This window comes from Mastacembelus armatus, chromosome 8 (genome assembly GCF_900324485.2).
Source record: "Mastacembelus armatus chromosome 8, fMasArm1.2, whole genome shotgun sequence".
In the NCBI taxonomy this organism is placed as follows: domain Eukaryota; kingdom Metazoa; phylum Chordata; class Actinopteri; order Synbranchiformes; family Mastacembelidae; genus Mastacembelus; species Mastacembelus armatus.
In genome coordinates this window covers 10,450,997-10,465,141 of record NC_046640.1, presented here as the reverse complement: position 1 = coordinate 10,465,141, position 14,145 = coordinate 10,450,997, and the positions used below count along the sequence as shown (strand labels likewise).

The 14,145-nt window shown below is 41.0% G+C and overlaps 1 protein-coding gene across 1 annotated transcript; it reads right to left on the bottom strand.

Annotated features, from left to right (window-relative positions):
• Positions 1-6,717: 6,717 nt before the first annotated feature.
• On the bottom strand, positions 6,718-9,665 carry rpl19 (ribosomal protein L19). Its single transcript, XM_026326270.1, has 6 exons — positions 9,620-9,665; positions 9,187-9,293; positions 7,914-8,036; positions 7,614-7,734; positions 7,297-7,407; positions 6,718-6,907 (listed from the first exon to the last, which is right to left on the bottom strand). Exons 1-6 carry the CDS (start codon positions 9,622-9,624, stop codon positions 6,784-6,786), a joined length of 591 nt encoding a protein of 196 aa, XP_026182055.1. The 5' UTR covers positions 9,625-9,665; the 3' UTR covers positions 6,718-6,783.
• Positions 9,666-14,145: the final 4,480 nt, after the last annotated feature.

Sequence of the window (14,145 nt, the reverse complement as noted above, 5' to 3'; positions counted from 1 at the left end):
TGTTGTGTATGCGTCAGTCAGGAAATAACAATCGAAACCAATGAGGGGCAGAGCAGAACCGAGGGAGAAGTCTTACCAATGACAGCGACTCTTACACTGTTAACCCAAAAGTTGTTTCTATGCAAACAGTTTATCAATTCCTCACCAATAGAAAGCAGTTCTGCCATTCTCTTAGAATGAGTAAATGTCACTTAAAAATTAGTTCTATCGCATTACTTAAACAATATGAGTATATGAGACAATCACTAGGTGTACTCATTTTTGTAAGTTTAACAAACTTAAACTATCAAGGTTTACCTACGGCCACACCCCTTTTTTCAGCACTGCAGCACTTTTCTGGGTTGCTTAGCCAGGTTTGTGGAAGCTTCCTTTGAATATGTATTTTTTCTTACTTGTCTTACATACAATACATACTTGGACAACACGTTCAGAGAGGTTCATTTGTGTTATGAGTAACTTTGCCTGTATGACAAAATCTGGCTTGTTTTGCATTTTTCAGGTTTACTTGGAGTTTAACAAGGTTGTTGGAAGAAAATTCTTTGGTGTGCTTGATGGCTTGTGTCCAAGCTTGATGGAAATTTTCAAGATGAAGACATGTCAGATAGGACCTACTACTAGTTGGGTATTTCAAAGTGATTGTGAGAGAAAATGTCTGCAGCAAAAAGGAAGAATATACTGTAGTGACTGGTGGAAAAAAACACACAAAACATTTTGATAATTTGATAACCAGTTCAAGTTCTTTGTTGTTTCAATAAAATTGAAAAAAAAAAAGTATTGTGTTGTGTGGTCATTGAATTGGAAGTTTCCTATCCCATTTATTTTAAGTTTTCACTTCATTTTGCATTAAAGTTGACTCTACTTAATTTTTGACTGTCGTTTACTTAAACCATTTAAGTGTATATGACTTAAAAATATTACGTTCTGACTGTTTTGCATTTAAGTTGACTATACTTAAATTAACTTTTTTGACTGTCAATTACTTAAACCATTTGAGGCAAGTGATCAACTTATCTGGGTTTACAGTGTAGTCTCTTAGTGCTCCACAAACTGTGACCTACACACACACACACACACACCTTTTATTCTCAGTGCTGTAGCGCCTCATGTCCCCTGACTACAAACTATAAAAGCAACTGTGTCTCAGTTTGGGGGTTGAGAATTGGAAATGTCCACTCAGCTGAGATAGGAAGCAGTTTCTTAGTGTGGGAGCCCTGCCTGCTGGATCAACACATTAACTAACTAACTAACTGATTGACTGAATAACAGAAGCAGAAAGGCAAAGGTAGCCAGACACAGGGACAAAAAGCAGAATAGAGTGGGGAGACTGCCCAGAGGAGCCATAACTCAGCTGCTGTTTGACATTCATTTAAAAACTCTTGTGTTGCCAGCTCTGTGGTGGATAGGAAAATAGTCTTGGAGGTAAAGCTCAAGGAGGATTATGGGAAATAATGTTGAGCATATGGGATGCATTTTAACAGCTCAAATGGCCACAAATGGATGACCTGTTACGTGTATAGAGGAAAGAGGGCCCAAATGCAGATCACTATTTGGCAAGACTTTAATTTACAGTGCTTATTTTAAAAGCAGTAAAGCGGGAGACGAGGCTTGTTTCAAGAGAAACAAGAGAGGCCCTGGACAGTTTGGATTTTGACAGGTATTAGAGTTTGCAGAAAACCTGTCGGTTTGTTTGTCACTGCTTTGCTGAAGACAGTAAATGATCACTACAGATAGTGGTGCAGCTGATAATATTGTGTTTATGGTGGCAGAAGAGTTAGAGGGCTGTTAACCTTTCATGTATTATGGGACACTAGTAATAATGTGGAAATGTGTGAAAATGGATGTCTTCAGCATGGAAACTCTACAGTAATAATAGGACTGTGGGCAAAAACAGTAACCACTGTCCCAGAATAATTGTGACAGATCATTGAAGAGGTACAGCAACAAACACCTGCTTTTCTGCAGGGCTGGTAAATCATATATCCAGATCTCTTATCTGGTGTTCCCTCATTAAAGGCCGTCCTGCTGCCCTCCCACACACAGGCAGTCATTGGCTTATTACAGACGATTTCCATCTAAAGACTCCATAAGCTATTAAACCACATTAAAACCAAAGAAGTGATTTTTCAACATGACATTCGTAATCTTGTAACACTGGAGAGTTTTCAGCATTGTGCAGCTCTTGTGGGCCTGTAGGAAGCCCTCAGTCTCTTTTACTCAGCAGATATGAATCAAGCAAGAATTATCTCAGTGATGGATGACTGTGTAATTAGAAGTTAGTAAGGAGCTCGTGGAAACTGGATGCAATTCTGCATAGTCTACAAAATTCTGCTGTTTATTCATATTTGTTGTCACAGAATTGGCAGCAAGTGATCAAAAGGGTGTCGACCTGCGAAACGTTTTTGGGTTTGCATAGAGTCTGTTCTCTTAACAGGAAGTCTGAACGCAGCCTGCAAATAACAGTGAATGAGAAACGGATGAGCAGCTCCAGGGGTACAGCAATGTACTTCCTCTAAAGAGCCCTTGTGACATAACCACAAGTCAGACAGAGGAATAGATTACTATATAATAGGGCAACCAGAGGAGCAGATTATTCAGTCACAATAAAGCTGCTGCTACACCTCTTCTGTAACTATCTGTCAGGTAACCCACCACATGAGATTCAAGTCGTGAACTATCTCTGCTTAACAGCTCTAAGCAATGGTGCTTCCCCTGGAGAGTACAGTGTGCTTCCTCTCAGGCGTCACGCAACGATAAATTGACAAATAACAACAGACAGATCTGCCCACGCTGAGACAGATCTTTTATGTGCTATACAATCAGAACAAAAGGTTCTAGGAAACATTTCATTGCTCTCTTTCAATATAATTGTGTTCAATAAATGGTGCAGAAAAAGATAAAGCCAAATTACATATAAGTAGTTTACTCAGAAAGAGCTAAAATAGAGTTGGTGTAAAACCCACATATAAATCACTGATATGTCTTATCTTTTATTTAAGATTATACTGTTTTTTTCTGCAGATAAAGATTCTTTACACAGCAGAGGCACGTGGGACTGCATGATGCAATTATTTTCTGGCAGTTTCACAATAAAGAGATAAAGAAAACTGTAAACAAAAATGGTTTACTTTTTCGTATTTGTCTAATTTTTGCTTCTTTTAAAAGAACTGGAATTGTTTGCTTTTTGAAAAAAAATTAAGATGTGCTTTTTTAAAGACATTTTATACACCAAACAGGTGATTGATTAAAGATAATCAACAACAATATCTGTTATATATATCTTTCACTCTCCAGGTGTCTAAAATACTTTAAATATACAACAATGACTTCATCACTACTGGGTCACCTGAAGGAATAAATTTTGTGGGTTTTCTCCAGCTATGGGCCTTTAAAAAGATTGCCACCTTCCACCTCACTTACGATGGCTGCGACTGGTGAATGGCTTCACGGGGAGGCGTGACGGAAGATGCAGACCTAAGTGGGGAAGTAATAGGGGTCATGTGGTTAAGGAACAGCTGACCCCGGTGCATTCCACAGCTGCTTATCATGGGGCCTCAGCCCCCTTGTGCCTGCAATTTTTGAACCATCACGAACCTGCATGTTTCATAAGCTCTCACACAACCAGAACACAGAACTGATGAATGATGTCAGCGCACAAGATGTATGTGTTACATGGCACACATAAAAACACTCAGAGAGGCACATGCATAATTTACACTTCCTGTCAAGGCTGTAATGGACAAGAAAAACCTTTAACTAGTCCTTAATAGCTTCAATGGAGCAGATTGCTTGTGTGTAATATATATATATATAAAAAAAAGATTTAAGCCATGATTATGGTTTTTGTCACTGTGTCAGTTTGCTTCATAACATATTAAAGCACATCAAAATCTTTAGAAACAGAGGTAGTGAAAAGTCACAGGGTTGTCTCATATATTTCCTGTCTGGTGGTTGAAAGTGATACCACAGTTAGGTCATTTCGATACAAACTGGACAGTTACATGAACAGATAGCTCTTTATTTCTGGCAGAGGCTGCTGTTAAGCCACATGATGGCAACAAGTATATCAATAAGCTAAAAATAGGGCAACCTTTAAGTAGAGCTAACACTCACTGTGCCCGAGAGTGAAATATGTGATCAGCACATACAAATCTAGTCCCAGCATTGCTGATGTGCAATATAAATATTCGAAGTTAACATATGTTTATATAAGTTTTTTATAAGTCAAACTTTTAAAAACAAATGTACAGTAATTATGATTTCTCGTACCAGATACAACCACTAGATGGCAACACATTTTTAAAATTACAAACCTCACGACCTATACATTGCATATCTGATACATTTGAAGTTTATTTACAGATTTAACCTTTCCATTGGGCAAATGAGAGGGGACTTCTTTTATCTGGGCCATCAGTCAGTGTGGTCAGAGAGCAGGTAATTAGTGTTGTTCCTCAGAAAACAGGAAGTTAATTTTTATTACATCATTTGATTACATCACATTACAATTACATCATTTGAAATGTATTAGGCTACTTTTAGTGAAAAAGAAAAAAGAATGTAGCCGCGAGCGGCAATGACGGGCCTTCGGTGCCACAAGCCCTGATATGTCTCCATCTAATTTTGCAACATGGGATGTCCATCAAATGTACAGACCGAATGAAACCACCACCACCAGGGGATTGGGATATCCAGCCGCACTTAGCCAGCATGTGAGCACCTTCACCTGGCACGAGATGTGACACAATGCCCCTTGGTTCGCTGGATCTAAAAGGATTTAGATGGTTCACTGCCGAAACGTTCAGCCATGAATCACAATGGCGTAAGTCCAATCACTGTACTTTCAGTAACAGTTAGTTCGTTGTTTTAATGATAGTTTAGCAAAGCAATTGGTGCTCATGAGGTACCCGAGTACCTCAAGTCTCTGGATGTTGTTGGGCTGTCATGGCTGACACGCCTGTTCAACATCGCGTGGCGTTCGGGGACAGTACCCCTGGATTGGCAGACCGGGGTGGTGGTTCCTCTTTTTAAGAAGGGGGACCGGAGGGTGTGTTCCAACTACAGAGGGATCACACTCCTCAGCCTCCCGGGGAAGGTCTATGTCAGGGTGCTGGAGAGGAGGATCCGGCCGGTGGTCGAACCTCGGATCCAGGAGGAACAATGCGGTTTCCGTCTTGGGCGTGGAACACTGGACCAGCTCTACACACTCTCGAGGGTGCTCCAGGGTTCATGGGAGTTTGCCCAACCAGTCCACATGTGTTTTGTGGACTTGGAGAAGGCATTCGACCGGGTCCCTCGTGACATCCTGTGGGAGGTGCTCCAGGAGTAATGGGTCCGGGGCCCTTTGCTGGGGGCTATCCGGTCTCTGTACAAACGGAGCAGGAGCTTGGTTCGCATTACCGGTAGTAAGTCAGACCTGTTCCCAGTGCACGTTGGACTCCGGCAGGGCTGCCCTTTGTCACCGGTTCTGTTCATTACTTTTATGGACAGAATTTCTAGGCGCAGCCAGGGGCCGGAGGGAGTCCAGTTCGGGGACCACAGGATTTCATCTCTGCTTTTTGCAGATGATGTTGTCCTGTTGGCTCCATCGAGCCAGGATCTCCAGCGTGCGCTGGGGCGGTTTGCAACCGAGTGTGAAGCGGCTGGGATGAGAATCAGCACCTCCAAGTCCGAGGCCATGGTACTCAACCGGAAAAAGGTGGCTTGCCATCTCCAGGCCAGGGGAGAGATCCTGCCTCAAGTGGAGGAGTTTAAGTATCTCGGGGTCTTGTTCACGAGTGAGGGAAGGACGGAACGCGAGATTGACGGACGGATCGGGGCATCGGCAGCAGTAATGCGGTCGGTGTACCGGTCCGTTGGGGTGAAGAAGGAGCTGAGCCGGAAGGCGAAGCTCTCGATTCACCGGTCAATCTACGTTCCTACTCTCACCTATGGTCATGAGCTCTGGGTCATGACCGAAAGAACGAGATCGCGGATACAAGCGGCTGAAATGAGCTTCCTCCGCAGGGTGGCCGGGCGCTCCCTTAGAGATAGGGTGAGGAGCTCGGTCACCCGGGAGGAGCTCGGAGTAGAGCCGCTGCTCCTCCACATCGAGAGGAGTCAGTTGAGGTGGCTCGGGCATCTCTTTAGGATGCCTCCCTGGGCGCCTTACTGGGGAGGTGTTCCGGGCATGTCCCACCGGGAGGAGGCCTCGGGGAAGACCCAGGACACGCTGGAGGGAATATGTCTCCCGGCTGGCCTGGGAACGCCTCTGTGTCCCCCCGGAAGAGCTGGAGGAAGTGTCCAGGGAGAAGAAAGTCTGGGTATCCCTGATTCGGCTACTGCCCCCGCGACCCGGCCCCGGATAAGCGGAAGAAGACGGCACTTTTCAAAGCTGTAGGTGTGAATGTGACTGCTTGTCTGTGTCAGCCCTGTGATAGACTGGCCATCTACCCAGAGTCTGCTCCACCTCTTGCTCTTGCCCACTGTCAGCTGAACTGTTGCATGTTCGAACCCCCCCACCCAAAAGCCTTAAGGATAAGCAGTAGATGATGGATGGATGTAAAGCCAAAATAAAAAACGTTCAACTAATGAAGATCAAATTTTCTGAAATGAATTAATATTTGGCCATTAGTTATCTAGTGATTTCTAGAGGATTTTAGAATGTCAGCCTTTTAACTTTAATTATTTCTTAGTAATCAAACACTTTTACAATGGAAGAAAAGTACAAGAGCCCATTAGTGTCTTTATGTACACTTTATTTGTCACGACTTGACAGATGGCAGAGCCAGGCAGGATAGAGCCAGATTACTTCTTGGTCTCCTCCTCCTTGGACAGGTTCTTGATGATCTCCTCCTTCTTGGCCTGGAGACGCTCCTCTCTGCGCTTGCGGGCCTCCTTCGTCTTAGAGCGACGAGCCTCGGCCTGATCACTGTAAGACAGAAAGGGTTTGTTTTTAGTGGACCCCAGGTAGTGAAAAGTCAACCCACAACAAAACTCAACAACCAGTACACAGCAGAACATAATGATATGGAGATTCTGAGTGTGGCTTTATCTTGAAGGAGTGTGCAAAGAGCCTTAATGTGGACCTCCATGTGTTTGTGTAAAACAATTTATATTTTAACGCAGAACAAGGTCTAAATGAATACTGAAGTAATCTGAGCAGTGGAGATATTTTTATCCAGTCCTTTAAGATGTGCAGAACCACACTGTAGGGCCCTGTTACCCCACATATCCAACATCTTTTCAGGACGAATACATTTTAAAATTCTTATCTTTGGTTCTATACAAAACAAGAAAACAAGTTTGGCTGTAACTTACGCCAGGAGCTTCTTGCGGGCCTTGTCTGCCTTGAGCTTGTGAATGTGCTCCATAAGAATGCGCTTATTCTTGAACACATTACCCTTGGCCCTCAGGTAGAGGCTGTGGTACCTGATGGAGAGCAGAGAGAGGTATTAGGAAATGATCAGGACACACAAAGTGCCTGCAATTCAAAAGGGACTGGTTGTGTCAAGTAGCTACAACACCAGTGTAATCACAAAAAAGTAATCTAATATTAAATAAGAAGTTTGTTTGATGCCAACCATTTTAAACTATTCATACAAGAAACAAAAGCTAGTAAAAAGTTCTGAACTTACATGTGCCTGTCAATCTTCTTGGACTCCCTGTAGCGACGCAGCAGACGCCTGAGGATCCTCATGCGGCGCATCCAGGACAACTTCTCTGGCATACGGGCATTGGCTGTACCCTTTCTCTTACCTGGGAAAAGGCATTACAAATTACTGAACACTGAAATTACTATCAGTCACACAGTAATCACTACTTTAGAAGAATAATTTATCAACTGTTGCATGTGCAGTTTTAAGTACAATAAATCTGACATGGAATGTCATGTGAAATCCTTTTCATTTTGGCAACATGTGACAGTTTTGCCTTACCGACACCCATGTGTCTTCCCTTGCGCCGTGCCAGTGTATTCTTGCGGCAGCGGGCCCTGGAGTGGACTGTCACTGGTTTGCGAATGATAAGACCATCCTTCACCAGTTTACGGATCTGCTGGCCTGAAGACAGAAAACAGAGTGAGCCAGGGGAGAACAATGAATAACACCATACTGTTAGTAGCACCCAAAGTATATTTACCTAAAAGAATATTAATATAAACATGATCATTATCAAGATGTTTACCAAACAGACTCAGTTGTAGGTAAGTACCGTATTTTCTGAACGATAGGTCGCACTGGAGTATAAGTTGCTTTTAGCAAAGACAGCCTTGTTGAACAGAAAAAAAAAAGTTGCTTTGATGTATAAGTTGTATTTCTAATTATACTAATCATGGTCTAAATTACCCTATGTGGAATGTAGGCTAGGCATAATAAGCAGAAGTGCATTGCAATATTCATTCACCCGTGTTAAGTAACGTTAAACAACTGCAGCAACATCGGGAAGATGAAGCAGCGTCTCCTCCTCCTCTCTCAGGTTGTCTGAATGCCGACACTCACTCCAAACTTTGTTTCGGCTGCAGACTTTATTACCTGCACTATGATGTCTGCTGTACAGCTCTTTCTTTTAGGAGGCATTTTCACCCTAGGAGTTACAGTTCAGTGTGGCCATTAACAGTTTTACTTTTTCTGCAGTATGTTGTTATCTTCGATTGAGACATGAGTGCCAAGAGGGTCATCTAACACTGACTACTCAACAAAATTACTGTAAATATACACATATGTCACTTCGCTGTATAAGTTTCACTACAAGCCAAAGGAGTAAAAAAAAAAAAGCAACTTAATAGTCCAGAAAATACAGTAATCACTGCAAAAATTCAATATCAGTGTAATATAGCTGTTAACATCGGAAAAACAATGTAAACATATTCTATAACAATTAAGAGCTCCAAACATGCTATGCAATCAAATTTAACATACAAGGAATTTGACTCTGGTACAGTGGCTTAATGCACTATCATAACAATATAGAGATATACACATAAGAATAAATATAAAGAAAAACAGAATAAGTGAAGAGAAAGTACCATTGAGATTATTTACAAAATAAAACATGTATATCATCACAAGGAAGATTCAATAGCTATATACAGATGACTGCATATAGCTATATAGTCTTTAGACTGAAGCTAAGGGCCATCACTTTATTCTGTCTGTAAATGCTGCCACTGTACCGACTGGTTAAACTCAGACAGCGTGTCGCTTCACTCACGGGAGTTGGCATTGGCGATCTCGTTGGTCTCGTTAGGGTCCAGCCAGACCTTCTTCTTGCCGCAGCGCAGGACGCTGGAGGCCAGCCTCTTCTGGAGCCTGAGCATGCTGCAGGGGACAAATACAACACCGCCTTAGACACACACACACCTCTAAAATCTAGTTCTCCAAAGATCCAGGCCACATGCTTATTACGAGAAGTTATAATGGCCCCAGTGCGCTGCCTGTTAGCTGTTAGCATATTTAGCCATGGCTGCTACATCGTGTCTCAGAGCCACGTAGAAAAATGGGCTTTTACTTTTGAAAGGAGGAAAATGTTTTATATACTGACAAAGAAGGGACTCAAGTGTCTTAAGGAGATAATATGAGATTAACATATGTGCAATTTAACAGTAAAACGGTAACTTTTATTACGCTAACAGCTGCGGTCCTACCTCATGGCTGCTACTTCAATAGGAAAAGGAAGGTTTAAGAGGCGGACTGGAAGCTACCATTATAGAGGAGAGACCATTTCTGAGCACAGGTCGGTTCGGTGTTCGCCCACACTAAACATGGCATTATTAATACCGTACAGTCATGTTTATGCTCTCTTAAGACCAGCTTTATGAAAACCCGATACAAATAAACTCAACGTGCAGTCAATTTGAAATGTTTGTAATCGCTGAACACACCCTACGAAATAATGGTACCGACCAGCGTTTTTTGCAATGCAATATGGGTGGCGACGTAGTTGGTTGCATTCTGCTGTTACAACAGATGAGGGCGACGGTGAGACCAGAGACCTCAAACGGCGTGGCCACGTAGTGTTTCATAAATATTTGTACTGTTTTTCATACTTTGGCTCACATTATGTTCAATACGAAGATAAAAATTATACATATATATGTATATATATGTGTGTGTGCTATATATTATTATATATGATGAATGGATGGGACTCATGGGATGAATAAAGTATCTATCTATCTATCTATCTATCTATCTATCTATCTATCTATCTATCTATCTATCTATCTATCTATCTATCTATAATAGGTTATATATAATAATATAGATATAATATAATATATATAACATAATGTAATTAAAGAATTAGAATGAGTTAGAATGAGCCATGACCTTTCTTATAAAAGAGTAGTGAAAATATGTAACTTTACTGTTCAGCCTTTGCTGCAGTCAATAACAGCAAGATAAGAATTTGTATTCCTAAAAAAAGTTTATGTCTCAAATATGCAGCTCCAGCAATAAAAAAAAAATGTTGTGACCACAAGCAAAAAACAGAATAAGAGGCTAGAAAAATGCAATTTTTAAATTTGTAGTGGCTGTCTGCACAAAATGGTTTAGTGAGTGGAGCCTTATGGAGGCATTTGTAGAAATATCTAACAATACCATCAGCTGCTTATTAAGGTTGCCACTGTTGCATTCTCGCCTCTCCGGCAGCAGCCCATCACTATGGCAACAGTGCACGCTCACAGTGTGGGTGCATGAGAAGCGTTTGTGTGACTTCTTCACCTCACGTAACCCAGAATAAGTGAAATCATCATCTCCAGGCAAACTATAATCCATAGTACCAATACCACAGCTTCATCAGGCACTGCTCTCTTTTCTGCAGAAGAATGTGTCGTCCGGTCTGAGAGCAACTGTTTAAACCTGAAGCAAATATGACCTATATAGGTTTACATTATTGAGGATGTATGCCTCTGTGGTCTTAAACTGTACTTTTAAAAATATTTAATACATTTATTTTACACCTCTGTTGTTTGGTAACACTCACTGAATACATTACAAACCAAACATCCCCCCACTGATTACATCTACATAATTAGTCTCAGTTTTTAGTCTTATCCAGGTTTTAAAATTACTTGTGAAACTTTCCCCACAGACAAACAGGCACAAGCACCACCAGCTTTTTGCTGTGCACCAGAAAAAAAAAAAGCCTCACCTCAACAGGCTGTGAACAGACAATTGGTAATTTGCAGGATATCAGGACATAGTGCTGAAAGCCAATTACATCATTCTAGATAAATCTAACAATTTTGTAAATGAATGTGGAGAGGTGGAGGTACATTATGTGTCTAGGGTCTTATTTGTGCTCAAATCCATTTATTAACCTTTTCATCTTTGCCTTCTCAAAATCAGTCCTTGCACATATGCTCTCATGCTGATTGGTTATTGTAGTTGATCATTTTATATTTCCTGTTTGTAGCACATTTTATGCATTGTCTGAACCGTTCAAATCCAATTTGCTAATAAATTATACATCAATAAATGTATTTCTCGGTTCTTTAGGAGGTGAACTCATTCCACTTCAACATTAACGTACTGATACTGATTATACACTATTGACCATAGTTAATGGCGTTTCCTTCTCTGTAAATAGTTACAAAGAAGAGCATCAGCTAAATGCCAAATGTAATGTAAACTGAAGATAGCCACCTCTGACTCACTGTCTGTCCACTCATTTATTGTGGGCAACAGCACAGGGATGAAAAACAAATGAGGATAATATGAAACTGTGTCTTCCTGTGGCTTTATGTTTTATTTCTTGGAGAAAGATGGATCAGTTGCTGCAGGAGAGTGACAAAGTCTCTTCAGAGACACAGCTATTTCAAAAAATACACTATGCTTCTGTTGCACCGCCTTTATGCCCCTCTTTTTTAAGTGTATAACCATCAAGGATTCCTCCTACCTAGCTCACCAGAAGTATGAGCTACAGCCACAGAAGATGAACTTGTGGGTGTTCAATCCAGTCCCATCAGCTCTGATCACAACGTCACACAGATTTCCCTCCAGAAGGAGTTATTCACCAACCACAGCAGGTGTGGGGATCTTTCTCCCCACAGGGCGATTTCTACGAGATGCGCAGGTGGATGAATCACACCCTCGTTTATTCAGATTCACCTAACCAATTGATATATAATTATGTTTTAAATATTACGAACACCAAACATTTAGAAAACCAATGCAGCACTCACACTTAGTCCTCAAACCTCAAACCCCCTTTTGGCAGATATCACATTTTGGAAATGTTTTTTGGAGCCAGTCAAAAGACTTTCTGTTCTAGAATTAGTGGTTTTCTCCCGCTCGTCCTCATTACTTCAGGTTATGAGATATTTTAGACAACGCAGGTTTAAGATTTACCTTCAGCTTTTCAATAATCAGTCCAAGTAAGGTTTTAAAGTCTGCTTCGGATCACTTTCTTGTAAGAAGTCAAATATCTTGTTAGAAAAAAGTTAAGTCAGCTATTTTTCTCTGGGGTTGGTGCGGAGCAAAACAAAGCTCAAAGGTGAGTGAATATTAGACTTATTTTGGAAATATTTCATTTGCCAGATGTGTAGATAGATGTCTTTCCTAACCTACAGGGACTAAAATAACCTATAAATGTGTTCTTATTATTGTTGGGTTCTGGCCTGGGGCTACGGTTTTCGCTCAGTATTATTATTATTATTGTGCCTTTAACTTAAAAATGCTTAAATGTTTTAATTAACCAAAGTTATAAAGGTATAAGGACCTTTAAACTTTAAATATTTGTAATTCCTGAGACCCAATAAATATATGTCCACCCCATCTGGAACATGTAGCTAAGCCCACCTGCCCAGATCAGATATAGATCAGGGTCCCTGGAAGTGGAAGCATGAGCCCACTCCACTTCAGATCCTGGAGACCCCAGATCCTGAGCCTCCCTGCTGCAACAAGCTAACTGTGAAATGGAACTATTCTCACCCCTATTAAGGCCCTCCAGGGCCTCTGGATCCCAGTGTGGGGACCAGTGTCGGTTGCTGTCCTATAGATTTTCACACCGCCGCTCTGTTGTTCTCCCATCAATCGGTAAGGGAAGGTGGGGTCTGTTCACTGGGGCGTGGACCACGGCTCCCAGCTGGAGTCTGTGGAGCGGACTGAGAAGAGAGAGACAAGGCAGACAGAGGAAGACAGAAACACACCGGTAGTTAGAGCACGCTGCCTTCAAAATAAAAGCACGTTTATTAGAAGACTACAACTGTGGCATACTTATACTTTTGGTATAATTTATTCCTGACTATTACTAGTCATTGAAGACCAAACAGAGGATTATTATTTTTTTACCTTACAATATATACTGTATAATAACCGTACACACCAGCCTAATGAATGTTATTTTTGTAAGTCACTAATACCATAATATCAAAGTGTCTGAATCAGTTGCTTCCTTAATAGTGGTAATGTTGTTTATTCCCATGTATTGCAACATATAAAATATTGAACAAATAGCAGCCTCTAAATTGCCTCTAAATATAAATATGTATAAAGTATACATATATTATACATCAGCATGTATGCCACCCTGTGATGGGATGTTAACCTGCAACTAGTGTTTTCAGAAATAATATAGAGAACAACTTTTATTATAGTTTTTGGACCATGGTTGAAAGGCATAAAGGCAGACGTATCCTTAAATTTTTCACTGATTTTTTTTCTTATGTGGTATGTGGACTGTTTATTAATTCTATCTATCTATCTATCTATCTATCTATCTATCTATCTATCTATCTATCTATCTATCTATCTATCTATCTATCTATCTATCTATCTATCTATCTATCTATCTGCACTCTGCTAAAATAAAATTTTTACAGGATTCGACTTCTATATGGTAATTATTTATGTTATTTTTAAAAAAAAATTATAAAATGTAAACACTTGAAATGAATTTCATCCTCGTGTCTTGTAGGACAGTGTTTCCGTGTGTTTTATTTTGAAAGCCGTAACCGGAAGCGTCCTTGCGTCGCTCCGTTAATTGACCGTGGTGTAAAAGCCTGGTGCGCCAGTGTGTAACGCTAAAGGCTTTGGACCGAGGCAGCTGTTGTGTTCCCAGCCAGCTCCGATCCATCAGCGTCTTCGCCCTCCCTGGACAGAGAAAAGATGAGTCTGTCGACACCATCATAGACACCAAAGTGAGAATAGATTTTAAAAAGTTAAATCA

Bases quoted from the DNA above. Each gene is read 5' to 3' on its own strand.
- rpl19 (XM_026326270.1), bottom strand. The intron at 8,037-9,186 runs GTGAGTGAAGCG...TTCTGTCTTCAG, and splicing joins GATCGCCAATGCCAACTCCC to GCCAGCAGATCCGTAAACTG. The intron at 7,735-7,913 runs GTAAGGCAAAAC...GCCTTTTCCCAG, and splicing joins GGGAAGACACATGGGTGTCG to GTAAGAGAAAGGGTACAGCC.